A 27,207-nucleotide genomic window follows, 5' to 3' on the forward strand; every position below is an offset into this window, starting at 1 on the left:
GGAAACAAAAACTGGTAGATAGCTGAAGGTGGGGGCTTTCTGAAAGTGGGGCTACATGTTAAAATCGCTTTAGGGGTGATTACCCTAGAGAGTGTCAAAGTTTATGTAGTTATTTCCTCCCCCCCTTCAGAAGGTTTTTAGACACACATCATTTTAACTCTCCATAACTAGGTTATTTGAAGAGGTACAGAGTGGAGGCAAAAACTGGTGGATAGCTGAAGGTGGGGGCTTTCTAAAAATGGGGTTACATATTAAAATCACTTCAGGGGTAAGGACGCTAGGGGGCGTTAAAGTCTACGTAAGTTATGTCACCCCCTCTGCAGATTGATTTTGAACAACCATCAGTTCAACCACCCATAACTCGGTTATTTAAAAAGATACAGAGTGGAAACAAAAACTGGTAGATAGCTGAAGGTGTGAACTTTCTGAAAGTGGTATTACCTGGTAAAATTGATGGATGGAGCGAGTAAAACAACAGTTACATCAATTGTTTTAATATATTCAAACGATTTTGAAGAATACTAATGACGATGACGATGGCTGTGCTCTTCGCTTTCGCTGCTCGAGCTCTCATTGGATCCGTGATTATGTTTGGGAGTTTGGACGATATTGTTGTCGTGTAAACACTTCCAAAGCTGCCTAACAGTTTCGTCAGCACTGGCTTGGTTTACAGCGCAAGCTTTAACGATTTCTTCCGCTTTACCAGCGTCACTCTCCACGTGTTCCACGTGTTGTTTGATTCCCGCCTCACTGACATTGCCATCAGCATCGATCAGGGCCAATTCCTTGGCCACACAACTCAGCAGTTCTACTGGTGGTCCGTGGGGTGGTGGTGGCGGTGGTGGGGAGCCCGAGCGAGGTGCGGGTTTACCACCTGCAGGTGGTTCGGGGCGGCATTTTCCCCAGGCGGCACGTAGACCATGGGGATCATCAGCCTAAAAACATGACAATCTTGTAGAGCATGAAATTCCCTATAACTCTCTAATTTACACTTTTGCTGTAACTGTTCAAATTACGGAGCTGCGCTCTGTTGAAGTTACACTTTGCAGTTACTGAAGCACTTGAGTGCTTCGAGACAGTCAAAGACAAATTTGCTTGTCAAACCCACTTGGAGTGAGAAAATGACAGTTTTAAGCACATTTTTGAAATCTTCATTAAATTTCCTATCTAATAACTTCAAAAACAAGTACAAAATTTCGTACAGTCAGGGAGAAAAGCGGTGTCAAAATTTGAACTTCCAGAAACACAGTATGAAAGAACAGTCAAAGACAAATTCCCTTGTCAAACCCACTTGGAGTGAGAAAATGACAGTTTTAGGCACATTTTTGGAATCCTCATTAAATTTCCTATCTAATAACCTGAAAAACACCACAAAATTTGCTGTAGTCAGGAAGAAAAGCTGTATCAAAGTTTGAACTACCAGAAACACAGTTTGAAAGAACAGTCAAAGACAAATTCGCTTGTCAAACCCACTTGGAGTGAGAAAATGACTGTTTTAAGCACATTTTTGGATTCCTCATTAAATTTCCTATCTAATAACCTGTAAAAACACCACAAAATTTAGTACAGTCAGGAAGAAAAGCTGCATCAAAGCTTGAACTATTAGAAACACAGTTTGAAAGGACAGCCAGGGACAAATTCGCTTGTCAAACCCACTTGGAGTGAGAAAATGACTGTTTTAAGCACATTTTTGGATTCCTCATTAAATTTCCTATCTAATAACCTGAAAAACACCACAAAATTTGCTGTAGTCAGGAAGAAAAGCTATATCAAATTTTGAACTACCAGAAACACAGTTTGAAAGAACAGTCAAAGACAAATTCGCTTGTCAAACCCACTTGGAGTGAGAAAATGACAGTTTTAGGCATATTTTTGGAATCCTCATTACATTTCCTATCTAATAACCTGAAAAACACCACAAAATTTGCTGCAGTCAGGAAGAAAAGCTATATCAAATTTTGAACTACCAGAAACACAGTTTGAAAGAACAGTCAAAGACAAATTTGCTTGTCAAACCCACTTGGAGTGAGAAAATGTCTGTTTTAAGTACATTTTTGGATTCCTCATTAAATTTCCTATCTAATAACCTGAAAAACACCACAAAATTTGCTGTAGTCAGGAAGAAAAGCTATATCAAAGTTTGAACTACCAGAAACACAGTTTGAAAGAACAGTCAAAGACAAATTCGCTTGTCAAACCCACTTGGAGTGAGAAAATGACAGTTTTAGGCACATTTTTGGAATCCTCATTACATTTCCTATCTAATAACCTGAAAAACACCACAAAATTTGCTGTAGTCAGGAAGAAAAGCTGTATCAAAGTTTGAACTACCAGAAACACAGTTTGAAAGAACAGTCAAAGACAAATTCGCTTGTCAAACCCACTTGGAGTGAGAAAATGTCTGTTTTAAGTACATTTTTGAATTCCTCATTAAATTTCCTATCTAATAACCTGTAAAAACACCACAAAATTTAGTACAGTCAGGAAGAAAAGCTGCATCAAAGCTTGAACTATTAGAAACACAGTTTGAAAGGACAGCCAGGGACAAAATCGCTTGTCAAACCCACTTGTAGTGAGGAAATGAGTTTTTTAAACACATTTCTGGAATCCTCATTAAATTTCCTATCTAATAACCTGAAAAACACCACAAAATTTGCTGTAGTCAGGAAGAAAAGCTGTATCAAAGTTTGAACTACCAGAAACACAGTTTGAAAGAACAGTCAAAGACAAATTCGCTTGTCAAACCCACTTGGAGTGAGAAAATGACAGTTTTAGGCATATTTTTGGAATCCTCATTACATTTCCTATCTAATAACCTGAAAAACACCACAAAATTTGCTGTAGTCAGGAAGAAAAGCTGTATCAAAGTTTGAACTACCAGACACACAGTTTGAAAGAACAGTCAAAGACAAATTCGCTTGTCAAACCCACTTGGAGTGAGAAAATGACAGTTTTAGGCACATTTTTGGAATCCTCATTACATTTCCTATCTAATAACCTGAAAAACACTACAAAATTTGCTGTAGTCAGGAAGAAAAGCTGTATCAAAGTTTGAACTACCAGAAACACAGTTTGAAAGAACAGTCAAAGACAAATTCGCTTGTCAAACCCACTTGGAGTGAGAAAATGACAGTTTTAGGCACATTTTTGGAATCCTCATTACATTTCCTATCTAATAACCTGAAAAACACCACAAAATTTGCTGTAGTCAGGAAGAAAAGCTGTATCAAAGTTTGAACTACCAGACACACAGTTTGAAAGAACAGTCAAAGACAAATTCGCTTGTCAAACCCACTTGGAGTGAGAAAATGACAGTTTTAAGCACATTTTTGGATTCCTCATTAAATTTCCTATCTAATAACCTGTAAAAACACCACAAAATTTAGTACAGTCAGGAAGAAAAGCTGCATCAAATCTTGAACTACTAGAAACAGAGTTTGAAAGGACAGCCAGGGACAAAATCGCTTGTCAAACCCACTTGTAGTGAGAAAATGAGTTTTTTAAACACATTTCTGGAATCCTCATTAAATTTCCTATCTAATAAAGTCAAAAACAAATACAAAATTTCGTACAGTCAGGGAGAAAAACGGTGTCAAAGTTTAAACTACCCGAAAGCGACAAAATCACCCAAATAATGGCAATGTTCTTTGAAAACCACCGTTTAACGGTAAACCTGGCAACATTGATTTGGGGGTTATGTTTAATTATTGCATATGCATTGTTTGCAGTGAAAATTGGATTTTGGAATTTGGAATGGCCACAGGCCTTAATCGATTTTCGAAATGTATGTGTGGTTGCATACACTAATTTCCCTACAACTCTTCAATATACACTTTTGCTGTAACTCTTCAAATAACGGAGCTACGTTCTGTTGAGGAGTTACACTGCATTTTTCAATTATTAATAAAGACAGTAAAATACTCACCAAAGAAATGACGACTAAAGCAGCAAAAACGATCAAACACTTCATGTTGGTAAAACTGATATTGTACTAAACTCAGCAATCACCCAAATTTATACGTTTTTGGGCAAAATCAGAAAAAATAAATAATGGTCAAAAGGTTATCAAAACTTCTGTCCTTTCACTGATTTTATCTACTAAATTTACTCTTTCAGCGTCAGTTTCTGGGAAATATTTTCAGCTTGTTATTATGACCAATAAATGTAACTGATTTATCAATACAATAATAATAACAATGATAAATAATGGAAATTATATTACAGTCGGCTGTTATTGTTTATTGTGTTTGGTAATTCATTTTTTTTTAGCCAAATAATTTAGAGGAAAAATAGTAATTTTAGTAGAAAGTACTAAAACAAGAAAATAAAGTAAATTCAAAGTTTATACAGTCTATTTCAGTAAAATGGAACGTTAAGTGATATAAATGAATTACACTCATTAATTACAGGAATCTAAGTTACCGACAAATTTACATAAATACATTATCATGATTTCACTCGTTTAAATTGATTAAATATAAATAAAATAATTATATGTATAATATAAAACATCTTCCTTGAAAAAAACTATAAAAATTGTTGTTTTGTAGTGCAACGGCCGGAAAAACCAATACTTTTTCCTCTTAAACCATTAAAACTAAGGTTTTTTTCACCAAACTTGGTCATCTCAATTAACCACAGTTAATTAAATCTTTTGTTATAACCTGATCCGGTAAACCAACCTTGTTAACAATTTTCATACATGTTCAGCGTCATATTTGGAGGATAATTATATTTAACACAGCCCTGGTTAAGTCGGTTTAACCTCCGGTTATCTTAGCATGTTTGGTGCAAGCTGACTTAACCCCAACCTGCATTAATTGCCCTTAAACTCGGTTATTTCCTGCATCACTGGACTAAATGGATCATCCAATGTAATTGCTATAATAATTACATACATGTACAATGATTGGGTATATAAATAGGAGATTCTTTCATATGTTCATGATAGAATCGATTGATTTTAGATTGGAAAACTGATCAAAATGAAAGTTTTATTGTTGGTTTGTGTTGCAGTGACTGTTGTTCTGGTAAGTTTCAAACTAAAATTAAAAAAAATTTGCTTTATTGAGGTTATGTTAATTTTTTTTAGGGTCAAGACCCTCATAATTTGAAGGAAGAACACGAAAAATGCCAGTCCGATCCTGATCTTCGTCTATCCGAAGCATTTTTGGAGGAATTGAAAAAAAATCCAGAAACCACAAATTTCCCACCCAATCTAGACCAACATTTGATTTGCCTCTCTTCAGGACTCGACCTCATTGATGAGGCTGGTAGAGTGAATCGGGAGGGAGTGAAAGGGCATATACAGCACGATGTGCAAGACAAGGACAGAGCCGAAGCCCTTTTAAAGGAATGCGCAGTGAATAAGGCCACTACAACGGAAACTGTCATGCATTTGTGGAAATGTCTTGTCAAAAATGACATTTTAAAGCATGCCGATCCGAATTTCCATGCCTGATCACGTGATGAACACTATAATGACAGTTAACGTCAAACTGACAGTTGTTCCAATTAATAAATGTAATTTAAAATTAACTTAAATTAAAAGTTCATATTTTCAGTTAGTAATGTTAATTATTTTTGTATAATTGTTTAATAAGTGTTCTCAATAACTAATTTAAAATTTAGCTTACAAGTACTGTTTTAAATTACTTTCTACAGAAATGTTTGTTTAATAAAGTTTGCCTGTAATAGCAAATAATGAAGTAAAATTAATTTAATTACTTTTATGTTTTAATAAGTAATTTAAAGACAGAGACTATTTTTAACAAGTAATTTAATTAATGAAACTTTCGAGTTATTAATTTTGTTTCAAATCTTTTGATTTGTCCTGTTATTAGGTGATTACAAGAAAAAAAAAGATTATCAGTCGGAAAACGGTCATTATTCACACCATTAACCATCATCAGGAAATCGTCTATTGTTGTAATAGTAAAAATCATTGTTCTAATCGAAAATCGAAATCTGTCATTTCATCCTTTCAGTTTACGTATAAATAATGTCCCACAAAACAATTTACCTTCAGAATCATCAGTGAAATCCATTGAGTTTTATAGGAAAAAATACAAAATGAAGTACCTGTTTCTAGTGATTGTTTCTCTGTTTTTAGCTGTTCAGGTAAGTTCAATTTTATTTTAATTTTTGTGAAAACAATTTGAAATTCTGGTCGCTGGTTTTCTCACAGATTAAACCTCCATGTTAGTAGTTTAATCTGTGAAATTTTCAAAATTTTAGCTCTTTTACTTTCTGAGATATGAAAATTTAAATTTTCTTACTTTCTGAGATATGACACTGTTGACTTTAATGCCCTCTAGCGGCCAAACTGTGCAAACAATTAAGTCAAATAGGGATATTTTTGGAAAGCCCACACTCTGCCCTATCGTTTCACTCCAGTGACACTTTGACGTCACTTGTCAAATAAGCAAGTTATTCTAGGTCAAATTGGACAGTGTCAAAGTTCCGCGTACACGAAATCCTTATTGGCTTATTTTAAAGATACAGGGTGGACTAAATAAGGAAAGTTGTAGAGAATTTCACGACCAACATACACCCGGTTGCCAAATTGATCTAACTTTTCCGAAAAAATTACAAATAGAGGAATTTCAGACTACAAAACGGACTGGAAACAGTGGAAAGGCCCCCATGATACCCAGACTTAGATCCAAGTGACTTTTTATTTTTTTCTCAATAAATCGATCTGAAATGCATTTAAAATGTAGGAACAACCATTCCCTGAACCTAAATTATCATGATTTTTCTGACTTAACAGTGTTACCCAACCAAAAATCTAAAAAACATCAATTTTTCCTAATTTTTGATGGTTTTTTTTAGGGGGAAGTATCCAAGGAAGAACTGGAAAAACTAAAAGAAATCCACGACACTTGTCTGACAGAATCTGGAGTAGACCAATCAATGCCGGAAAAAGCGTTCAAAGGGGAATTTACTGACGACCCCAAATTCAAGGAACATTTGTTGTGTTTCCACAAAAAATTGGGAACAATCGACGATTCGGGCGATTTAAACGAGGAACGAGCTGTGGAAATTCTAACCAAAAAATTCCCCAACGAAAAACTGGTCCGTGGAGGTATCAAGCAGTGTGGAGCGAAGAAGGATACTCCAGAAAATACCATTTTCGAATTTTCCAAATGTCTTTTTGGGTTTGTTCCCAAAGGACTTGACATCAAGGAACTGATCCTTTGAAAATGTTACTTTTTGATTTTTAGTAATGTTTTACAGAATTTTTAATAATTTAGTGAAATAATTGGTGCTTACTAATACACTACTTTTGAGAACGAGTTGTTTTTTGAGTATTTTTTTCCAAATATCTCTCTATAGTAGTTTTTATTGTGAAGTGTTAAGAAAATGCCAAAAAACGAAACAAAAATGGGTACATTTCTGGTTGCAGCAAAGTGACAGCTGTCAAAAATTTCAGTTCAATTCATGATTTGATTGAGAAAACAGATATTAAACGAAACCTTTGGGCAACTGTGAAGCCCTCTAGCGGCCAAACCGTTTAACCAATCAACCATTGTTGCCATATATTTAGAAAGCTCATTTTAAGGGCTATCCATTGACGTATAAAAGTCCGTATAAACTCAGTCAAATAAGGCAGTAATTCAGGTTTAAACAAAACAGTGCATGGAAAATGAACGAATGAAAGTAAAACCAAGTCAATATAACATTTTCTGTGGTCCCGTGCGGAAAATGTCACTTTCCACACTTTTTATGCAATATTTCACCGTTCTAGCAAATCTATTGGTTGATAAAGTGGCTGAAACTGGAAAATCAACTAAAACACAATAATTCAATTAACCACTCTATAATATCTCATAAAAATGCAAAACTAGGCAGTAGTTTTAGTAGTTTTTCAGATATACTGACATACTAATTAACTAAAATACTGAACAAATAACTTATAACGATAATTCAAAAAAAAACATAAACATATGTAAGGGTCAGTGCACATACGATTAGATTACCCTATTTCCTAACTCATTTCTGTGCCAGAACCTTCAAAATACATGAAAAAAATTGTTCTTCCCAGACTGATTTAAACCATAAGTTCCTTGAAATCAGTATCTTTAGGAGCAAACGAGTACATACACTTGGTAAACTCAAAAACAGTATCCTGAGGAGTGTCTTTCTTCTCATTGCATCCTTTAACACTGTTCCTGACCAGTTCTTCGTTGGGGAATTTCTTCAACAGTAGTTCTACCACTTTGTCTTCGTTGATATTGCCTTCTTCATCGATTGCTCCCAGTTTCTTATGGAAGCACAAACCTTGTTCTTTGAATTTTTCATCTTCAGTAAATTCGCCTTTAAAGGCTTTTTCCAACAAGCTTGGATCCACTCCAGTTTCTTTCAGGCAACTGGTTTGGATTTCCTTTAGTTTTTCCAGTTCTTCCTTGGTCACCTCACCCTTAAATTGAATTTAAGTTAGTTAGCAGAATCGTTGAAAAAAAAACGTAAAAGCTACAGGGTTGTTTTTTGTTGTGAACTGTCAGGACTATTTTGACACCCTGTATCTCGGTTATTTTTAGGACATCAGAGTGGTTGAACCACTCAAAAGAACCGTCTTGAACTGCTCTTTTCAGTGGTGTTAACCAAAAAATTCTACTTTGAAAACTACATACAGGATGGTCAAAATAATAGAAGCACTGTAATTTCCGTGACCGCCCTGTATAGTGGCAGCAATAATTGATATTGAAACTTACATGGGTCGATGCAACAGTTCATTGGAAACATTTTTGCTCTCTTGTAATTTTTTTGTAACTCTAACAGTTTTCGAGGTATTTATTAAAAAGTGTTTTGATGCATTTTTTTTAAAAATAACCTAGTGTGAAATTTTAACACCCTGTATTTCGGTTATTTTTGGGAAATCAGAGTGGTTGAACGTCTTGAACTGCTCTTTTCAGTGGTGTTGACCAAAAAATTCTACTTTGAAAACTACATACAGGGTGGTCAAAACAAAAAAAAAACCATTTCAACAGAAAAAAAATCAGTATCTCCGAAACGGTGAAAGCTACAAAGATGGTTTCTGTTGGGAATTGTTAGAAAAACTGTCAGGAATGACATATTAAAAAAATCACAGCTCTACTAGGAGTCCTTCCTAGTTTTTACAGGACCGGAACTAAAGAAATGCCAAAAAAGCCATTTCAAAAGAAAAATTCAATATCTCCGAAACCGTTAAAGCTACAGAGTGGATTTTTGTGGTAAACTGTTAGGAACACTGTCAAAATTGTTAAAAAGGAAACAAAAACGTACCTTAACAGCTAAAACTACACTGAAGAAAACCAAAACAATAACAGTCTTCATTGTTGTTGTTTTTGATTGATTATAGATTTTCTACTTACAATTTTTACCTTTTTATATGTTTTTTAGGATGATTACTGGTTAATAAACAATGAGTTTCCTGTAATTGTAATAATATTAATTTAGTGTGTTTTTAAGAGAAAAAACATGGTTTTTGTTGTGTATGGTGGAAAAACACAGAAAATTAGAATGACTGTCGTTTTCGACCAATTAAATCGATTTGATCGTAACTTCCATAGTCATTTAATTAGAAAATCTTGGTTAATAGTATACAGGGTGATTTCTAAAAAAATCACCACTCAAATCATCTGTTTATTTCATAAAAATGGCAAGAACAATTTTATTTATTAAATTCGTAACTTTAAATCGATTTCTTTCTGAAGGTAATTGATTGGCCAATTATAAAGAATCATCCTGTATTGAATCGTTCAATGTCAAACTGATTAATCAATTTCATTGTTACAACTTGCAAATAATAATAATTATACAGGATGAATCAGATTGCAATTAATTCTGGTAATGACTCGACTGGTTTCACACATTTTAATTATTTTTTTTGTTTAATAACGTGTTTGTAACATCCTGTATATAATTTTAATAAGCGCGTTATGTGTGTCACTGTCCCCTCGTTAAATTTAAAAGTGAAATCTATTTTTAGTTTTTAGACAATTTGATAGTCATCATAATTTACCTGATTGCAAACATTGCAAACTGAGCTGTCACATTTTGTCTTGTAACTCCTTAAGGAGGCCCTTAAGGGCAAAAATACACAAACACAATCTTGTAGAGAATGGAATTTCCTACAATCTTCCTTATTTACACTTTTTTGTAACTCTTCAAATAAGGGAGTTAGGCTTAATGATATTAACGAATATTTTTCCATATAAAACAAACCAACTTAGACAAAAATTCAAAAAGTTTTCTTTAGAAATGTGAATTACTCGCTATCTGTTTGAGTCAAAAATAAAACCCCCGTTTACGAAAACTTAATGTAATATTTCCGTTATAAATTGCCCAAGAAACCCAACTAACTGCGATATATTCCACAATTTCCACGGAAATTTATGACCTGAAAACAAAAGCAAAACTTTCCAAGTTTACGTAAATTTACCTAGAAACAAATCGTGCAAATGTACTTCCAAAAGTCCCAAAAGTTTCCAAAAAGTCTCAGACGTTTTCAGAAAGTCTTAGATAGTTTCAGAAACTTCCAGAAAGTCCCAGAAGATTCCAGAAAGCCTTAGAAGGTTCCAAAAAGTCTCAGAAGTTTTCAGAAAGTCCCAGAAACTTCCAGAAAGTCTTAGAAGATTTCAGAAAGTGTTAGAAGCTTTCAGATAGTTTCAGAAACTTACAGAAAGTCCCTGACGTTTCCAGAAAGCCTTAGCAGCTTTCAGATAGTTTCAGAAACTTTCAGAAAGTCCCAGAAGGTTCCAGAAAGTCTTAGAAGCTTTCAAATAGTTTCAGAAACTTTCAGAAAGTCCCAGAAGATTCCAGAAAGCCTTAGAAGGTTCCAAAAAGTCTCAGAAGTTTTCAGAAAGTCCCAGAAACTTCCAGAAAGTCTTAGAAGATTTCAGATAGTTTCAGAAAGTCCCAGAAGGTTTCAGAAAGTGTTAGAAGCTTTCAGATAGTTTCAGAAACTTACAGAAAGTCCCTGACGTTTCCAGAAAGCCTTAGCAGCTTTCAGATAGTTTCAGAAACTTTCAGAAAGTCCCAGAAGGTTCCAGAAAGTCTTAGAAGCTTTCAAATAGTTTCAGAAACTTTCAGAAAGTCCCAGAAGGTTCCAGAAAGTCTTAGAAGCTTTCAGATAGTTTGAGAAACTTTCAGAAAGTCCCAGAAGGTTCCAGAAAGTCTTAGAAGCTTTCAAATAGTTTCAGAAACTTTCAGAAAGTCCCAGAAGGTTCCAGAAAGTCTTAGAAGCTTTCAGATAGTTTCAAAAACTTCCAGAAAGTCCCAGAAGGTTCCAGAAAGTCTTAGAAGCTTTCAGATAGTTTCAAAAACTTCCAGAGAGTCCCAGAAAGTTCCAGTAAGTTTTAGAAGCTTTCAGATAGTTTCAGAAACTTCCGGAAAGTCTCAGAAGGTTCCAGAAAGTCTTAGAAGCTTTCAGATAGTTTCAGAAACTTCCAGAAAGTCCCAGAAGGTTCCAGAAAGTCTTAGAAGCTTTCAGATAGTTTCAGAAACTTCCGGAAAGTCCCAGAAGGTTCCAGAAAGTCGTCGAAGGATTCAGATAGTTTCAGAAACTTCCAGAAAGTCCCAGAAGGTTCCAGAAAGTCTTAGAAGCTTTCAAATAGTTTCAGAAACTTTCAGAAAGTCCCAGAAGGTTCCAGAAAGTCTTAGAAGCTTTCAAATAGTTTCAGAAACTATCAGAAAGTCCCAGAAGGTTCCAGAAAGTCTTAGAAGCTTTCAGATAGTTTGAGAAACTTTCAGAAAGTCCCAGAAGGTTCCAGAAAGTCTTAGAAGCTTTCAAATAGTTTCAGAAACTTTCAGAAAGTCCCAGAAGGTTCCAGAAAGTCTTAGAAGCTTTCAGATAGTTTCAAAAACTTCCAGAAAGTCCCAGAAGGTTCCAGAAAGTCTTAGAAGCTTTCAGATAGTTTCAAAAACTTCCAGAGAGTCCCAGAAAGTTCCAGTAAGTTTTAGAAGCTTTCAGATAGTTTCAGAAACTTCCGGAAAGTCTCAGAAGGTTCCAGAAAGTCTTAGAAGCTTTCAGATAGTTTCAGAAACTTCCAGAAAGTCCCAGAAGGTTCCAGAAAGTCTTAGAAGCTTTCAGATAGTTTCAGAAACTTCCGGAAAGTCCCAGAAGGTTCCAGAAAGTCTTAGAAGCTTTCAGATAGTTTCAGAAACTTCCGGAAAGTCTCAGAAGGTTCCAGAAAGTCTTAGAAGCTTTCAGATAGTTTCAGAAACTTCCAGAAAGTCCCAGAAGGTTCCAGAAAGTCTTAGAAGCTTTCAGATAGTTTCAGAAACTTCCGGAAAGTCCCAGAAGGTTCCAGAAAGTCTTAGAAGCTTTCAGATAGTTTCAGAAACTTTCAGAAAGTCCCAGAAGGTTCCAGAAAGTCTTAGAAGCTTTCAGATAGTTTCAGAAACTTCCGAAAAGTCTTCGAAGCATTCAGATAGTTTCAGAAACTTCCAGAAAGTCTCAGAAGGTTCCAGAAAGCCTTAGAAGGTTCCAAAAAGTCTCAGAAGTTTTTATAAAGTCCCAGAAACTTTCAGAAAGTCCCAGAAGGTTTCAGAAAGTGTTAGAAGCTTTCAGATAGTTTCAGAAACTTACAGAAAGTCCCTGACGTTTCCAGAAAGCCTTAGCAGCTTTCAGATAGATTCTGAAACTTCCAAAAATTCCCAGAAGTTTCCAGAAAGCCTTAGAAGCATTCAGATATTTTTAGAAACTTCCAGAAAGTCCCAGAAGGTTCCAGAAAGTCTTAGAAACTTCCAGAAAGTCTCAGAAGGTTCCAGAAACTTTTAGAAACTTCCAGAAAGTCCCACAAGTTTCCAGAAAGTCTTAGAAGCTTTCAGATAGTTCCAGAAACTTCCGGAAAGTGCCAGAAGGTTACAGAAAGTCTTAGAAACTTCCAGAAAGTCTCAGAAGGTTCCAGAAACTCTTAGAAACTTCCAGAAAGTCCCACAAGTTTCCAGAAACTGTTAGAAGCTTTCAGATAGTTTCAAATTCCCGGAAAGAAAAATATCGATTACTTTCAACCTAATTAAGTTTTATTAATCAGGAAGTATGCTTCATTGATTTTCTATAATAAATCACGGTGCTGTTTTTGGTTCAATATCAAAGATTGAAGATCGTTCGATTGATTCATTTAGATTAAAAAAAAATTGATTCAAAGGTCGATTCGTTCAGTATAAATCAAAGTTTCGAGCGTAAACGTAGAAATTCCAATTTTTTACCTGAAAGCAGAAATTTGGTTACTTTTTTCAAATTCCAATGGAAAAATTACTACTTTTGCACATTTAATTACTTATAATCAATAGTAATTTCCGATTTTACGTACAAATTGTTTTTACACTAAAGTGGGAGAAACATATATTTATATAAAAGAGTGTGTGAAAAAAGTGAAATTAAGTATACAACAGTGGTGTAAAACACAATTTAAAGGTTAAAAAAGTGTCATTTTTATTAATAAAAAAAAATGGAAAAAAGTATTGCCTCTGTCTTGGTGTTGGTTATGGCCAGTGCCATTGTTTCGGTAAGTCTTTAGTGAATATCTCAGAAAGTAGAAAAGTTACAAATTCAGTCATTCTTGCTGTAAATTATTGGGAATTTAGTGCTGAATTACATAACCAAAATTTACTTAAATTGGTAGAAACTGAAATTAGAATGGTATTTTAGCAAAAACGCTACTTTTAACCAAAATTTGAATATCCCAGTAAGTAACAGAGATAGAAATGTGATTTTTACTGTCAATTATTGACAATTTATTGTAGAATAACATTCATCCAAACCTTATTCAGCTAGCTTAAGTCCTTTAGTGGTTTTCCTTGAATTAAATGTAAGAAAGTCCTAAAAGCATAACAGAAGTTTACAAAAATGTGCAGAATGACTTCAGGAGTGTCTTTTGTTTTTTCCAAAAATTTTGTTTTTTTTTAGAAAATTGTTGTTTTTTGATGGGTCATTTAACTCGTAGTTAGGTTAGGTTAAAGCCACTTTAACTGTCTTCTTCTGTTTTAAAATACAAGTTTAACACTCAAATCTAATTAGTTACATAAGTCTGAAACAAGATTAACGGTTTCTTCCATCTAATTAATTCTGAGCCTAATCATCGGATAAACATCTTTTTAGAATCAAGTTTTGCGATTTTTTTTCGAGTACAAAGTCCACAAAAAACAAAGAACCGCACTCTTCGACCTGAAAAACCGTGTACAAAGTCCAGTTTAAGTCACATGAACCCAGTTACCTGATTGGAAGAGGATTGCATATAAATAGGTAAAGTTGGTGGGTAAAAATGAACATACAGTATACGGTTCTAGTACCATTAACAACAACAATAACAATGATTTCTGCAGTGATTTTTTTCGCTTTGGTTGGTACCATCTTTTGTGCTGATGTAAGTTTGCTTTGTTTTTTATAATATTTATTTTAATGTAATTAGTATGAATAATTGTTTAAATTGGCTGTAAATTGATTGTTACATGTCCAAGGGCAAATTCATTAGCCCTACTGATTTTTTTTCTGCAAATCAAAAAAAATTATAAAAATTGTGATTTTTTTAAATAGTTATTTATGGCATAATTGTTATGTAAATTCGTAACTTGAGAGGGAAAGTTAATTAATTTTTTTTTCATTTTAATTTGCTATAATAAGTGCTTATTAATTAACTTACAAAAGTTGAAAAAAAAAAACAATTAAAATTAAATTTGCAAAATAAAAATAAATTCAATTTTTAATTATTAACATTCAGCAATTTTCTGTTTTCAATTTTTTTATCCAAAATTTATTAAATATTCAATAATTCTTATTATTAGCTGTTTTCCTATAATTTCATACAATTCTGTTAATTACAATTACATTTTAGCTTCAAATTTGGAGAATTTTAATGCAATTTCCAAAAAAAGTTGAATATCTCGGAAACTGTTATAGTTACAAAAATGTTCAGAATAATTTTCTGCACCCAGACGACTAAATTTTTTAATTTATGGTGTAAACACTGTCACTTGGGATCTTTTTTTCCATTTATGGACACCCTGTATACGTTTAATCGCCCTGTGCTTTGCAGCAAGTGATAGATGGTTTCAAAACGCACATTTTGAGCTTTTTACTGTAACTAAAAATGAAAAATTAATCGAGACACAGAATTTTTCAGACAATTTCCAAAAAAAAGTAAAAAAAATGGAATATCTCAAAAACGGTTAGAGTTACAAACATTTTGCAAGAAGTCGAAAATGTTCAGAGTGCTTTTTTGTACCAAAGTGACTGGGTTTCACACGCTTAGAATCGAGTAAACGCGGTCAAAACGTTCTGGAATTTTCCAAAGTAATAAAAAATGATTATTACACTTTTTCTATTGAGTTAAACGACCCGAAGAGTAAACAAAACGATTCCAGTCGGTTTTTATTAGATTAGTAGACGGAATATTACTTGCCAATGTTGTCCTGTTAATTTAATATACAGCGTGTCTCTAACAAACAAAAAAACAGGTTGTTCAATTCAAATTAGCTTAATTAAATTAAATCTAAAACTCCTTAAAGGGCAAAACACCTTAATACTATCTTGTAGAGGATAAAAAGAATCACGTAAAGTTGGTTAAAAAAAAATCACTTTGGTGCACCTTGTCGCTTTTTACCTTGTAACTCCTTAAGGAGGCCCCTAAGAGAAAATTCACCTTAATACAATCTTGTAGAGGATAAAATTTCCTACAATTTTCCTTATTTGTACTTTTTGATAGCTCCTTAAACAACGGAGCTAGGCTTAGTCGGAATGAAGTTAGTTAAAAACAATCACTTTGGTGCACCTTGTCACTTTTTACCTTGTAACTCCTTAAGGACGCCCCTAAGAGAAAATTCACCTTAATACAATCTTGTAGAGGAGAAAATTTCCTACAATTTTCCTTATTTGTACTTTTTGATAGCTCCTTAAACAACGGAGCTAGGCTTAGTCGGAATGAAGTTGGTTAAAAACAATCACTTTGGTGCACCTTGTCGCTTTTTACCTTGTAACTCCTTAAGGAGGCCCCTAAGAGAAAAATCACCTTAATACAATCTTGTAGAGGAGAAAATTTCCTACAATTTTCCGTTTTTGTGCTTCATTTGACTGTTTTCTAGGCCGATCTAACCCAACAACAAAAGGACAAACTGTTGGCGGATGGTAAGGCTTGCGTGGCCGAAACTGGCGTGAGTACGGACCTGATCCAGGCGGCCAGACAAGGCAAATTCACTGAAGATGACAAGCTCAAAGCCTTCTCGTTTTGTATGTCGAAACGTTTGGGTTTCCAGAACGAAGCCGGAGACATCCAGACGGAAGTTGTCAAACAGAAATTGGGCGGAGCTTTGGGCGATTTGGGCGTGGCCGCCCAGCTGGTGACCAAATGCTTGGTACCCAAGGCGACACCGCAGGAAACTGCTTTCGAGAGTTTTCGGTGTTACTACCAAAACACTCCCACCCATTTGACAGTGTTTTAGACATTTTGATTTGACAATCAATGAAAGTATTACTAATAAAAGTAGATAAAAACCATTTGTGCGACTTTTTCCTTTGAAGAAGGCCCTTAAGGGCAAAAATACCCTTGTAGAGAATAAAATTTCCTACAACTTTCCTTTATTACACGGTTTTGTAACTCTTCAAATAACGGAGCTACGCTCAGTCAAAATGGAGTTAGTTCAAAAAAAGTAGTTTGGTGCACCCTGTCACTTTTCACCTTGTAACTCTTTAAGGAGGCCCGTAAGGGCCAGAACATATTAATACAATCTTGTAGAGGATGAAATTTTCTACAACTTTACTTATTTACACTTTTTTTGTATCTCCTCAAATAACGGAGCTACGCTCTTTCGAAACACACATAAAACTATAATACACACTTGGAAGAGTGCGGTGGCAATTTACCCAATCCATAGGTTTCTCCACAGATTTACACCTCCATGAGAAGAGTTTTGGCAGATTTCAAAAACAATACTGATTATCTGACATGTAATTTGGTCCGTCATTATTGTGTCAACTGTCAAAACGTCAAAAAGCAGTTTTAAAGTTATCAACAATATTTTACACCTCCATTAGTGAGATTTTTAATAATTTTTGAAGCATTATTATTTGACAGGTAGTTTACACTGATATTAGATACTGTCAAAATCCGTGCCATTGAGCTATAAAGTAACAAAATACACCTAAAGGTGAGCAACGACAGTGTATTAACAATATTTCACATTTCTATGAGTGGGTTTTTAAAGCAATACTATTTTCTTAACGTGTAGTTGAAGTGTCAACTGTCAAAATGCGCTCTCAAACTGTCAAATATACAAAACAATGCGGTCTATTTGACATCTAATTTAGTCTGTCATTAAAGTGTCAATTGTTAAAATCCTCTTCATAAAGCTATAAACCTATACAATACACTTGAAAGTAATTATAAGTTGTTTTAGACCTCTCTGAGTGTGGTTTGGACCCTATCCAAAACAGTACAGTCTGTTTGACATGTAGTCTAGTTTATCACTAAAGTGTCAACTGTCAAAATCCTCTCCATGAAGTTATAAACTGATAAAATACACTTTAAATACAGAAAGCTGAGTTCAAAGTAATTACAAGGTGTTTTAGAGTTTTATGAGTGGGGTTTGGACTGTCCAAAGCAGTACAGTCTGTTTGATATGTACAACAATCTGTCATTAAAGTGTCAACTGTCAAAAACCGCAAAAAAGCTCTTTAAATACACGCAGAAGCAGTGTGCAACATCCACAGTATTTGACATCTTCATGGGTGACGTTTTGACGGTTATTTAACGCGTCAACTGTCAAAATTGGTTCCATGGACCTATAAAACAATGCACTGCATAAGTTTACTAATTGTAGACGGTCGTTTATTAATCGAAAGCGGTCTCGACCTGTTTATTCAACCTGATTTAGTCGAATAGTGCTATTATCCAATTGAGGATGGACAGTATAAAGCATATAAAAAGCCCTCAAAGGCAACTTAATGCAGTATTACACAGTAATCTAGTGCCTTAACAATTTTGCTCAGAGTTTTACGAATTTTTCCAAAAATGAAGGTGCTTTTTGCTTTTGTTTGTCTTGTGGTTTTAATTCAGGTAAATATATCATTTTTTACAATAAAAATCCTATTAATTTACAAATATTTAGGATGACTACATGCTGTTGCTCACAGTGACTTACTTTTTTTTGTATTATTCCTAAATTTAGAACATAAAAATTTAAAAAAAATACAGTGATTTCTGTTGGTTTTTGCTATAACTGATCAAAATTCCAGCTGTTTCTCCCAAAATTTTGAACAAAAATTCAATTAACTTACTAACTTGACTACATGCTGTTAACTGTCCCTCTTACAAAATCCTCACTGATTTTTGATATTTTTGTCTTGAATTTGTAGGTTAATTCCCAAACTGACAAACAAAAAGAACTGCTGGCGCAACATTACAAAGAATGTTTGGCCAAATCGAAGGTAAACGAGGCTACTCTGCAAAAAGCGCGAATTGGCCAGTTTGCGGATGACGACAAACTGAAAGAGCACATTTTGTGCGTTGCGCAGAAGATTGGTTTCCAGAATTCGGCTGGACAATTCCAGAATCAGGTGATTGAGACGAAATTGAGGGAGGCACTCAAAGGAGACGCGGCCAAAACCAAAAAACTGATCAGCGACTGCGCAATTACCAATCCTGACCCCAAATTGCAGGCTTTCAACGCTTTCAAGTGCGTTTACCAGAAGGCCAGCATTAACTTATTGTAAACACCCCGTATATTCGGTTTTTTTACGGTATTTAGTGTTGATGTAAGGTGCATTTAGAAATATAGTATATACGTACGGACAATGAAAGTTGCTTTAGTTTTTTTCTGCATTTATACTTCCTACATGTAAATCAGTGGTTGAAAAATGCTACAAAATGGCGTTTTTTAGAAATATTCTAACTTAAAATTAAAAAAAAAAACGTCATACTTTAGTAATTAAAGTACATTGTACTTTTTATTTAAATAAATAATTATTATTTATTAAAATACTACAGCAACTTCAGGTGCTTCCTTGTAAAAGCACTGAATTCCCTCGTAAGAGGTTTGCAGTTTGTTGTCCGAATTTTTGGCACACGTTTCGACCAATCGTTCGGCCTCCTCAGCGTTGAACACCTCCGTCAATCCTTTTCTGAGTACGTCCCTGTTAAAGTGACCCTCGTCGTTTAAAATTCCAGACCTTTTGTTGATACAGTAAAAGTATTGTTGGAGTAATGGATCTGGTTCAAAATTCCCTTTGCGCGCCCTTAAGACTACGCCCTTTGGCACTCCGGTCTCTTCAGCGCATTCTTTGATAATTTGGACGTGTTTCTGCTTTTTTGCTTCGGAAACGGCACCAAACTGCGGAAGAAAAAACTTTTTTATACTTAGTTAGCTTCTTCCAGGACAACTGAGGTTAGCTCCATTATTTGAGAAGTTAGAAAAAAGTGTAAATAAGAAAAATTGTAGGAAATTGTATCCTATACAAGATTGTGTAAAAGGGTTTTTGCCCTTAAGGGGATCCTTAAAGAGTTACAAGGCAAACAGTGATAGGGTGCACCAAAATGCTACCAACATGAAAGGGGCGACCAAACTAGGTCAACTTTGACACCTTCTAGCGTCACCACCCCTGAAACGATTTTGACACTTAGCCCCACTTTTAGAAAGCCCAAACTGTCAGCTATCCACCAGTTTTTGTCTCCACTCTGTACCTCTTCAAATAACCTAGTTATGGAGAGTTAAAATGATGTGTGTCTAAAAACCTTCTGAAGGGGGGGGGAGGAAATAACTACATAAACTTTAACGCCCTCTAGTGGCATTATCCCTAAAGCGATTTTAACATGTAGCCCCACTTTCAGAAAGCCCAAACTGTCAGCTATCCACTAGTTTTTGTCTCCACTCTGTACCTCTTCAAATAACCTAGTTATGGAGAGTTAAAATGATGGATGTCTTAAAACCTTCTGAAAGGAGGGGAAAATCACTACATAAACTTTAACGACCTCTAGTGGCATTATCCCTAAAGCGATTTTAACATGTAGCCCCACTTTCAAAAAGCCCAAACTGTCAGCTATCCACCAGTTTTTACCTCCACTCTGTACCTCTTCAAATAACCTAGTTATGGAGAGTTAAAATGATGTGTGTTTAAAACCTTCTGAAGGGGGGGGGAGGAAATAACTACATAAACTTTAACGCCCTCTAGTGGCATTATCCCTAAAGCGATTTTAACATGTAGCCCCACTTTCAGAAAGCCCAAACTGTCAGCTATCCACTAGTTTTTGTCTCCACTCTGTACCTCTTCAAATAACCTAGTTATGGAGAGTTAAAATGATGCGTGTCTAAAAACCTTTTGAAGGGTGGGAGGAAATAACTACATAAACTTTGACACCTTCTAGCGTCACCACCCCTAAATCGATTTTAACATGTAGCCCCACTTTCAGAAAGCCCAAACTGTCAGCTATTCACCAGTTTTTGCCTCCACCCTGTATCATTTCAAATAACTGAGTTATGGGCGAGGGAAACAATTTAATGCTAATTTCCCTATGTTTTCGAGATACTAAGCCAGATAATTTACCTGAATAAGACTTAAATGTCCAGGAGAATTCCTATAAAAGCACTGTTGAAACTGGAAAGCGGTCTCTTCGGGATTTTCCTTAGGCAAAGCGCAACGATCGATCAGTTTCTGGATTACGACTGGATCTTTAACGATCGGGGAAAATTTCTCCCTGAGCACGGAAACGGCAATTTCACCGTTTTCCCTGATAATTTCCGATTTCCGCGCCATGCACAAAGCGAACGCCTTCAATTTGGGATCATCGGGAAAAATTCCCTGACGACTTTTGTCCAGAATTTCCCTGTCCACGCCAGTTTCCCTGATGCAGGTTCGGCCATTTTCGATAATCCTCTTTGCCAATTCGTCAGGGACTGGAATTTCCCTGGGAAATAATTCCACATGGACCTAAAATAAGGGCGGATATCACAAAGTGTTGTTTGAGGTCAAATTTCAGAATTACTGGGGAATTTTCGTGTAAACACTTGGACACAAAGTAAGCAGTTTCCTTCTCGTTTTTCTGCGATTGAAGACACTTTTCCGCCAAGTGTTCTGCTATCAAATTATCGTTGATAACTTCACTGAAACCTCTGAAGAAGGCGTCACGATCCAAACTTCCATCTTCCTTTTGTAAACCGACTTTTTTGAAGAAACAATTGATGTAATCGCTGTATTTGGCATCTTCGAAGAGTACGTTGGCTCTGCGGGCGTTTTCAATGACAGTTTCCCCTAAAATGTCCTGGCTGGCACATTCCTGGTGGACTTGAAGGTGTTTCTGGGCTTTTTCGTTGGAGAAATAGGAAATTTCTGGGGAAACCTGAAAACAATTGTTAAAAACTTTTTCTGCCTTGATTTATAATTTGAACCACCCTGTAGTTTTAAGTTTGTGACTTACCTGAAAAATTTCAATGGCAGGAACAATCTCTCGCATACATCTGGCAATGTGGTAAGCAGTGTCTTCTGGACTGCTTCGTTCTTCAGTGCATTGATCGACCAAACGAGCCAAAATGTTTTGATCTTCGACCAAATTAGCCACTTTTTTCTGGAAAACCTCCTTCTGGATCGTTCCCGCAGAGTTTTGGAAACCGACTTTTTGCGAAAAACAGAAAAGGTAAGCCTTGAAGGCTGGATCTTCGGTGTAAACCCCTTTTTTGGCTTGTTCGATCAAGGCTTTGTTGACTTTTGACTCTTTCAGACAGTCTTGATGGTAGGAGTGGACTTTTTCTTTTTGGACGTCCGTCAATGGGACACCCTGTATGTTAATATTATATGTTTAAACTGGATTTTTCTATACTTTTTATATACAGGGTGGTCTAAGTGCTATATTACATACGACTGAATCGTGAAAGTTTGTTAAATTGGTGCGTAGAAGACCCTAAAAGTTTTAGAGCACGTTTTACAGCTTTGTGGTGGAGTTTTTGACAGTTGACACTGGGAAAACGGACTAAACGTCAAAAAACGCTCATGGAGATATTAAAACACAATCAAATAAATTTTCACCACAACCAATTGATCAACCCTGTATATATGCATAATTATAATGTTAATTTAATTAAAAAAATATTACTTACCTGACTGAAATACAGTAAACACATTAATACACTAAGAACTTTCATCTTGAACCTTTCATAAACAATGTATGAAGAAGATCAGGTCGTCTGGGTGTTTATATACGAAAAACACCCAATAGAAAAAAAATCGATTAATCTTAGCCGAAAGGCATAACAATCAGCTGTTTGGCTTGTTTATCTAACGTGAAAATCTCTGTTAGAGCAAAAAATGAGGTAGATTTGTTGTTTAGGAACCAGTTGTACCATTGTACAGGTCTGTATCGAGGTGTTTGCCCAGCTAACTGTTTAATTTAGTCGAGGATTTCTTTAAAAAGTCCAAAATAATACTATACCAAAATTGACAGCTGTCAACCACGTGACAACTGTGAAAATTAACCTCAAACTGAAAGTTTATAACGAAACTGACTTTACAGTTTCACGGACCGGTGTTTGACAGTTGTGGCATCGCAATCAAGTTAGAAAGTGACAGCTGTCAATCACGTGACAACCGTGAAAAATTAACCTCAAACTGAACGTGGATCAATAAAACTGAAAGTGTTTGAAATTTATGTTTTACGTTTCTTTAACAATTTTTTTCGAATATTTCAAGTTAAAAAAATTGAGTTTTTTTATGTTTTAGTCCGGTCCTGTATTTGCAACGGTACGTTCGCAAATAAGAACACACGAGTTTATTTTTTTATTTAAGAACCAAATCAGTCTTGGTTTAGTTATTAATAATATTAATGAATTATTACTTCTAGTCGAGTTCAATGACATTTTAACCTTGATTGGATAGAAATGGATGGATAGAAATTTTTAGATCTTTGAACAAGCTTCTATAACATGGCAGAAGCTTATAGAAGGTTTTGCAACGTTTCCAAACATTCCAGATCTATGAAAAAGCTTCCAAAACTTGCCAGTACGTTCTTAAGTCATTTGCAAAGTTTCAAAACTTTCCAGATCTTTGTAGAAGCTTCTAAAACATGCCAGAACGTTCTTAAGTTACTTGCAAGGTTCCATAACTTTCCAGATCTTTGTAGAAGCTTCCTAAACTTGTCAAAACGTTCTTAAGTTATTTTCAAGGTTTCAAAACTTTCCAGATCTTTGTAGGAGCTTTCAAAACTTGCCAGAATGTTCTAAAGTCTTCTGCAAGGTTTCAAAACTTTCCAGTTCTTTGTAGAAGCTTCCTAAACTTGCCAAAACGTTCTTAAGTCATTTGCAAAGTTTCAAAACTTTCCAGATCTTTGTAGAAGCTTCTAAAACATGCCAGAACGTTCTTAAGTTACTTGCAAGGTTCCATAACTTTCCAGATCTTTGTAGAAGCTTCCTAAACTTGTCAAAACGTTCTTAAGTTATTTTCAAGGTTTCAAAACTTTCCAGATCTTTGTAGGAGCTTTCAAAACTTGCCAGAATGTTCTAAAGTCTTCTGCAAGGTTTCAAAACTTTCCAGACTTTGTAGAAGCTTCTAAAACATGCCAGAACGTTCTTAAGTTACTTGCAAGGTTCCATAACTTTCCAGACTTTGTAGAAGCTTCTAAAACATGCCAGAACGTTCTTAAGTTACTTGCAAGGTTCCATAACTTTCCAGACTTTGTAGAAGCTTCTAAAACATGCCAGAACGTTCTTAAGTTACTTGCAAGGTTCCATAACTTTCCAGATCTTTGTAGAAGCTTCCAAAACTTGCTAGAACGTTCTTAAGTTATTTTCAAGGTTTCAAAACTTTCCAGATCTTTGTAGAAGCTTCTAAAACTTGCCAGAATATTCTAGAGGCTTTTGGAACATTCCTAAATCTTCCAGATCTTTGAGGAAGCTTCTGAACTGACGGCTGTCAAAAAATAACAGTCAATTTGTTCTCTTAGGTCACTGATATCGATTCCAAGCTAGTTTATCAGAAAACAAAAGATTGTGACAATACTGAGCGTTTAAATGACTCTAATAAAGTAAGTTTTATGATTCTTTCAATAAATTAAACCTGAAACAAACCTTGTAAATTTAGTTCATTGTCCTTTAAGCAGTTTAATAGGATTTTTCAATTAGACAATCTAAACAAGGCGTGCAGTTTAAAATTGCAATTTGTACAGTTTGCTAGTGATTTCCTGTCAAAGTATTATTGTCAATTTCACATGCATATAACTAAGTCACTTTCTAGAAAATTCCACACTAATCGTATTATCAATTTTAACAGCAATCAACTTCTGATCAATAACAGTCTTAGTTCAGGTTCAATTGTTATTACTTATTCAACAATGCTTGAACATATTAATATTCATGTAAACATTGAAGCAGTTAGAAGTCAAGGTAAACTTATATAACTCACTTATTACATTAATTAACATGGTATTAAATTATATTCCGTTTTTACTCTGTAAGCACTATATTCTCCAAGTTTCCAAATACTTGTAGAACATTCCAGAAGTAGTAAAAGTTCCTAGAACTTGCCAGAAGGTTCTGAATCCTTCTGCAATGTTTCAAAACATTATCGTTCTTTGAAAAAGCTTTTAAAACTTATTAAACTCTTCTAGATCTTTATTGAAGCTACTAGAACTTTGCCAGATTATTTTAGAGCCTTCTGCAAAATTTAAAAACATTCCAAATCTTTGAAAAAGCTTTTTAAAACTTGTCAGAAAGTTCTAGAGTCTTCTGCAACGTTGCAAAGCATTTCAGGTCTTTGAAGAAGGTTCAATAGCTTGCCAGAAGAAGGAAACATTTTCTAGAAGAGTCTAGAACTTTGTGAAAGATTCTAAAAAATTCCAAATGCTTTCTCAACTTACTTTAAACAATCCTAAATGTCTTAAAGGCTTCAAGACCTGAAATCAGTCCAGATGTTTGATTTTGAAAGCTCCTAGAATGTTCCAAATACTTCTAGAACATGCCAGAATTAAGAAAAACTTTCTGAAAGACTTGGTGAAAACTTCCAACAAATTCCAGAGGCTTTCTCAGCTTCCAGGATTCCAAAAGCTTCACGGCACTTCTGGTAACAGTCCAGATTGTGCTCAAAAGCTTCTTGAAGGGTGCAAATATTTCTAGAACATTTTGGAATAAGAATCTTCTGGAACAGTCTAGAACCTTCAAAAGACATTCCAATGGCTTTCATGATATAGCAAAAGCTTCTTCTTTTCTGTAACAGTAAGGTTAGGTTAGTTGGGAATTTTGTTCCAAAAAATTTAAGGAATCGGTTAAAATACTAACTGACAGTTGTCTCAGAAGCTTCTAGATTTTCTAGAAATGTTTGATCAGATCCAAAAGAGTTTTAGCATATTTGTATTTGTCTGAACTGGGGTTTTTACTGAAACTAGCTGTAATTAAGATGATTGTACTCTTTGCTTGACTGATTTGTAGGATCCTGGTGTACTTTCGGTTAATTTATGTGTAAATAATAACCTAGAAGTGATGTAGATTCCCAAAAAGGTTATGTCACTGGTAAAAAGTGCTTTTTTAAGGTAATTTCAACCGGAAAAAGGTGTAAAAATCGATTGGTTCTTTGTATGGTAAAACATAATAGATAAACTGGTCGGTTTGGCGGAGATACGGCAAAATTATCGACCTCCACCATTCGACGTCGTGGTTTCTATATAAAAACAATTGCTTTTCCAATCAAAATCGCATTTAAGTGGTTGCACGCTAAGACAAAAGGAGAAAGTGTCGAAAATGTACGGGTCAGTGTTGAAAGTTTCGTTGGTTTTCGCCGTCATCAGCGTCATTTCTTGTCAGGTGAGCGTTGGAGACCATAGCTAGTTTTAAAGTGTTTTTTTTACCATTTTCCGACATATTTTTAAAATATTTCAGTTTGCATCACTTAGAAAATCATAAAGAATAGATTTTGCAATTTTTTTTGTAAATTTAAAAAAAATTCCAAAAACTGTTTTCTTCTTTCATATGAAGTTTTACTAGGTCATTTTGAATGCATTTGCACCAATTTGTATTATAAAAATTTGGCATTTTATCCTGTATTTTCGATAAAGTCAAAAAACTGTTTTATTTTTCTTATGAAGTTTCTCTAGGTCATTCTGAGTGCATAGTACCTAATTTGTATTAGAAAAATATTTCATTTTTACCCTGTTTTTGGACATTGAAAATGGGGGGCAGCAACCACAAGCGAATATTTTCAAAATGTTTTTTTTGACTTTTTCTAAAATTCAGAGTTTGTTCAGTAAGTCAGAAATAATTAAAAAATTAATTAAAAATCCAAATTAATTATTTAACTTTTTGTGGAACTACTTGCCCTTTTGCTTTATAACTTCCTTAATCGGCCCTTTAGGGCAAAAATGCTTAGAGGCATTATTGTAGAACACTAAATTCCCTACAACCCTCTAATTTACACTTTTGGTGTGACTTCTCAGATAACGGTGCTACGCACTAAAAAAAGTAACGTAAAAATTTTCCAGGATTTCACGGAAGAGCAACGCAAGAAAATCATCCAGAACCGTCAGGACTGCATTCAGGAGACCAAAGTAAATCCGGAACTGATTGAAAAAGCGGATCAGGGCGAATTCATCGACGACCAGGCCCTGAAATGTTTCACCAAGTGTTTCTACCTGAAGGCGGGCTTCGTTAACGACGAAGGAGAGGTGCAAAAGGACGTGGTGGAGGCGAAACTACCCCCACAAGCCGACAAGAAGAAGGCGTTGGAGATTGTGGACAAGTGCGCCGTCAAAGGAAAAGATGCTTGCGAAACGGTTTATTTGATTCACAAATGCTATTTTGAGCATACCCACCCTGATTTACCTGCCAAAGCTGAAGAAGAGAAAAAAGCCTAATTTAGGAACAAATTTTAACTAGTCAAGCAAAAATGGCGGATGACACTTAATTTATTGTGATTTTTTTTTTGTATTTAATCCAGTATTACAATAGTTTTGTACAATAATTACACCAAGTAATATTTTTTATATAAAGACATTTTTCAAAAATTTTGAGCTTTTTATTTTTCCTTAAGTATCATTTATGGTGTCAAAACTGTCAAATTTACTGATTTTAAGAGATTTTAAACTGCTTTGAAACTTCTAGACGATTCTAGAAGTATTTGGAGACTTCTAGAGTCTTTTGGAATATTTTTTAAAGCTTTTAATCTCTCTTAAAGCTTCTAGAAGCATCCAGGCTGCTTTAAGAGCATGTTGAAGCTTCTGGACAATTTTGGAAAATTCCTAGACAGTTCTGAAAGTT

At 34.9% G+C, this 27,207-nt stretch overlaps 10 protein-coding genes across 13 annotated transcripts in view; 6 read left to right on the plus strand and 4 right to left on the minus strand.

Moving 5' to 3' along the window:
- LOC145737938 (uncharacterized) overlaps window positions 1–27,207 on the minus strand; it is a 116,405-nt gene that overhangs the window by 76,356 nt on the left and 12,842 nt on the right. The window lies entirely within an intron of this gene.
- The window catches only part of LOC145737956 (calbindin-32), a 46,293-nt gene that overhangs the window by 12,568 nt on the left and 6,518 nt on the right, over window positions 1–27,207 (plus strand). The gene's annotated exons all lie outside the window — the stretch shown is intronic.
- On the minus strand, window positions 479–4,085 carry LOC145737961 (uncharacterized). The gene is made up of 2 exons (XM_081992821.1): window positions 3,926–4,085; window positions 479–935 (listed from the first exon to the last, which is right to left on the minus strand). Exons 1-2 carry the CDS (start codon window positions 3,968–3,970, stop codon window positions 522–524), a joined length of 459 nt encoding a protein of 152 aa, XP_081848947.1. The 5' UTR covers window positions 3,971–4,085; the 3' UTR covers window positions 479–521.
- On the plus strand, window positions 4,880–5,727 carry LOC145737964 (B2 protein-like). The gene is made up of 2 exons (XM_081992823.1): window positions 4,880–5,030; window positions 5,093–5,727. Exons 1-2 carry the CDS (start codon window positions 4,986–4,988, stop codon window positions 5,459–5,461), a joined length of 414 nt encoding a protein of 137 aa, XP_081848949.1. The 5' UTR covers window positions 4,880–4,985; the 3' UTR covers window positions 5,462–5,727.
- Window positions 5,967–7,298, plus strand: LOC145737962 (B1 protein-like). Its single transcript, XM_081992822.1, has 2 exons — window positions 5,967–6,120; window positions 6,835–7,298. Exons 1-2 carry the CDS (start codon window positions 6,073–6,075, stop codon window positions 7,201–7,203), a joined length of 417 nt encoding a protein of 138 aa, XP_081848948.1. The 5' UTR covers window positions 5,967–6,072; the 3' UTR covers window positions 7,204–7,298.
- Window positions 7,807–9,421, minus strand: LOC145737744 (B1 protein-like). Its single transcript, XM_081992571.1, has 2 exons — window positions 9,268–9,421; window positions 7,807–8,422 (listed from the first exon to the last, which is right to left on the minus strand). The coding sequence occupies exons 1-2, from the start codon at window positions 9,316–9,318 to the stop codon at window positions 8,054–8,056; spliced, it is 420 nt and encodes a 139-aa protein (XP_081848697.1). The 5' UTR covers window positions 9,319–9,421; the 3' UTR covers window positions 7,807–8,053.
- Window positions 13,337–16,480, plus strand: LOC145737479 (B1 protein-like). Of its 2 annotated transcripts, none has more exons than XM_081992183.1 (2): window positions 13,337–13,496; window positions 16,069–16,480. In XM_081992183.1, exons 1-2 carry the CDS (start codon window positions 13,440–13,442, stop codon window positions 16,423–16,425), a joined length of 414 nt encoding a protein of 137 aa, XP_081848309.1. In that variant the 5' UTR covers window positions 13,337–13,439; the 3' UTR covers window positions 16,426–16,480. The 2 variants fall into 2 exon arrangements, with proteins under 2 accessions (XP_081848309.1, XP_081848308.1); XM_081992182.1 differs by lacking the exon at window positions 13,337–13,496 and adding an exon at window positions 14,195–14,354.
- On the plus strand, window positions 17,880–18,781 carry LOC145737480 (B2 protein-like). The gene is made up of 2 exons (XM_081992184.1): window positions 17,880–18,038; window positions 18,338–18,781. Exons 1-2 carry the CDS (start codon window positions 17,994–17,996, stop codon window positions 18,692–18,694), a joined length of 402 nt encoding a protein of 133 aa, XP_081848310.1. The 5' UTR covers window positions 17,880–17,993; the 3' UTR covers window positions 18,695–18,781.
- Window positions 18,902–22,230, minus strand: LOC145737478 (uncharacterized). The gene is made up of 5 exons (XM_081992181.1): window positions 22,069–22,230; window positions 21,393–21,749; window positions 20,961–21,314; window positions 20,522–20,905; window positions 18,902–19,311 (listed from the first exon to the last, which is right to left on the minus strand). The coding sequence occupies exons 1-5, from the start codon at window positions 22,111–22,113 to the stop codon at window positions 18,955–18,957; spliced, it is 1,497 nt and encodes a 498-aa protein (XP_081848307.1). The 5' UTR covers window positions 22,114–22,230; the 3' UTR covers window positions 18,902–18,954.
- LOC145737476 (general odorant-binding protein 56d-like) lies at window positions 25,599–26,954 on the plus strand. The gene is made up of 2 exons (XM_081992179.1): window positions 25,599–25,758; window positions 26,433–26,954. The coding sequence occupies exons 1-2, from the start codon at window positions 25,696–25,698 to the stop codon at window positions 26,802–26,804; spliced, it is 435 nt and encodes a 144-aa protein (XP_081848305.1). The 5' UTR covers window positions 25,599–25,695; the 3' UTR covers window positions 26,805–26,954.

This window comes from Ips typographus, linkage group LG14, assembly GCF_016097725.1.
Source record: "Ips typographus isolate SLU linkage group LG14, UJ_Ityp_2.0, whole genome shotgun sequence".
Taxonomy (NCBI): Eukaryota; Metazoa; Arthropoda; class Insecta; order Coleoptera; family Curculionidae; genus Ips; species Ips typographus.

What these genes read in the sequence shown, in the direction of transcription:
- LOC145737476 (XM_081992179.1), top strand. Translation starts at nt 25,696, where the DNA reads ATGTACGGGTCAGTGTTGAAAGTTTCGTTGGTTTTCGCCGTCATCAGC. An exon ending in TCAGCGTCATTTCTTGTCAG is followed by an intron (nt 25,759 to 26,432) that starts GTGAGCGTTGGA and finishes AAAATTTTCCAG; the next exon opens with GATTTCACGGAAGAGCAACG.
- LOC145737480 (XM_081992184.1), top strand. Translation starts at nt 17,994, where the DNA reads ATGAAGGTGCTTTTTGCTTTTGTTTGTCTTGTGGTTTTAATTCAG. An exon ending in GTCTTGTGGTTTTAATTCAG is followed by an intron (nt 18,039 to 18,337) that starts GTAAATATATCA and finishes TTGAATTTGTAG; the next exon opens with GTTAATTCCCAAACTGACAA.
- LOC145737478 (XM_081992181.1), bottom strand. Translation starts at nt 22,113, where the DNA reads ATGAAAGTTCTTAGTGTATTAATGTGTTTACTGTATTTCAGTCAG. An exon ending in GTTTACTGTATTTCAGTCAG is followed by an intron (nt 21,750 to 22,068) that starts GTAAGTAATATT and finishes ATTAACATACAG; the next exon opens with GGTGTCCCATTGACGGACGT. An exon ending in GACATTTAAGTCTTATTCAG is followed by an intron (nt 19,312 to 20,521) that starts GTAAATTATCTG and finishes TTTCTTCCGCAG; the next exon opens with TTTGGTGCCGTTTCCGAAGC.
- LOC145737961 (XM_081992821.1), bottom strand. Translation starts at nt 3,970, where the DNA reads ATGAAGTGTTTGATCGTTTTTGCTGCTTTAGTCGTCATTTCTTTG. An exon ending in CTTTAGTCGTCATTTCTTTG is followed by an intron (nt 936 to 3,925) that starts GTGAGTATTTTA and finishes TCATGTTTTTAG; the next exon opens with GCTGATGATCCCCATGGTCT.
- LOC145737744 (XM_081992571.1), bottom strand. Translation starts at nt 9,318, where the DNA reads ATGAAGACTGTTATTGTTTTGGTTTTCTTCAGTGTAGTTTTAGCTGTT. An exon ending in GTGTAGTTTTAGCTGTTAAG is followed by an intron (nt 8,423 to 9,267) that starts GTACGTTTTTGT and finishes ATTCAATTTAAG; the next exon opens with GGTGAGGTGACCAAGGAAGA.
- LOC145737962 (XM_081992822.1), top strand. Translation starts at nt 6,073, where the DNA reads ATGAAGTACCTGTTTCTAGTGATTGTTTCTCTGTTTTTAGCTGTTCAG. An exon ending in CTCTGTTTTTAGCTGTTCAG is followed by an intron (nt 6,121 to 6,834) that starts GTAAGTTCAATT and finishes GGTTTTTTTTAG; the next exon opens with GGGGAAGTATCCAAGGAAGA.
- LOC145737964 (XM_081992823.1), top strand. Translation starts at nt 4,986, where the DNA reads ATGAAAGTTTTATTGTTGGTTTGTGTTGCAGTGACTGTTGTTCTG. An exon ending in TTGCAGTGACTGTTGTTCTG is followed by an intron (nt 5,031 to 5,092) that starts GTAAGTTTCAAA and finishes AATTTTTTTTAG; the next exon opens with GGTCAAGACCCTCATAATTT.
- LOC145737479 (XM_081992182.1), top strand. Translation starts at nt 14,253, where the DNA reads ATGAACATACAGTATACGGTTCTAGTACCATTAACAACAACAATAACA. An exon ending in GTACCATCTTTTGTGCTGAT is followed by an intron (nt 14,355 to 16,068) that starts GTAAGTTTGCTT and finishes ACTGTTTTCTAG; the next exon opens with GCCGATCTAACCCAACAACA.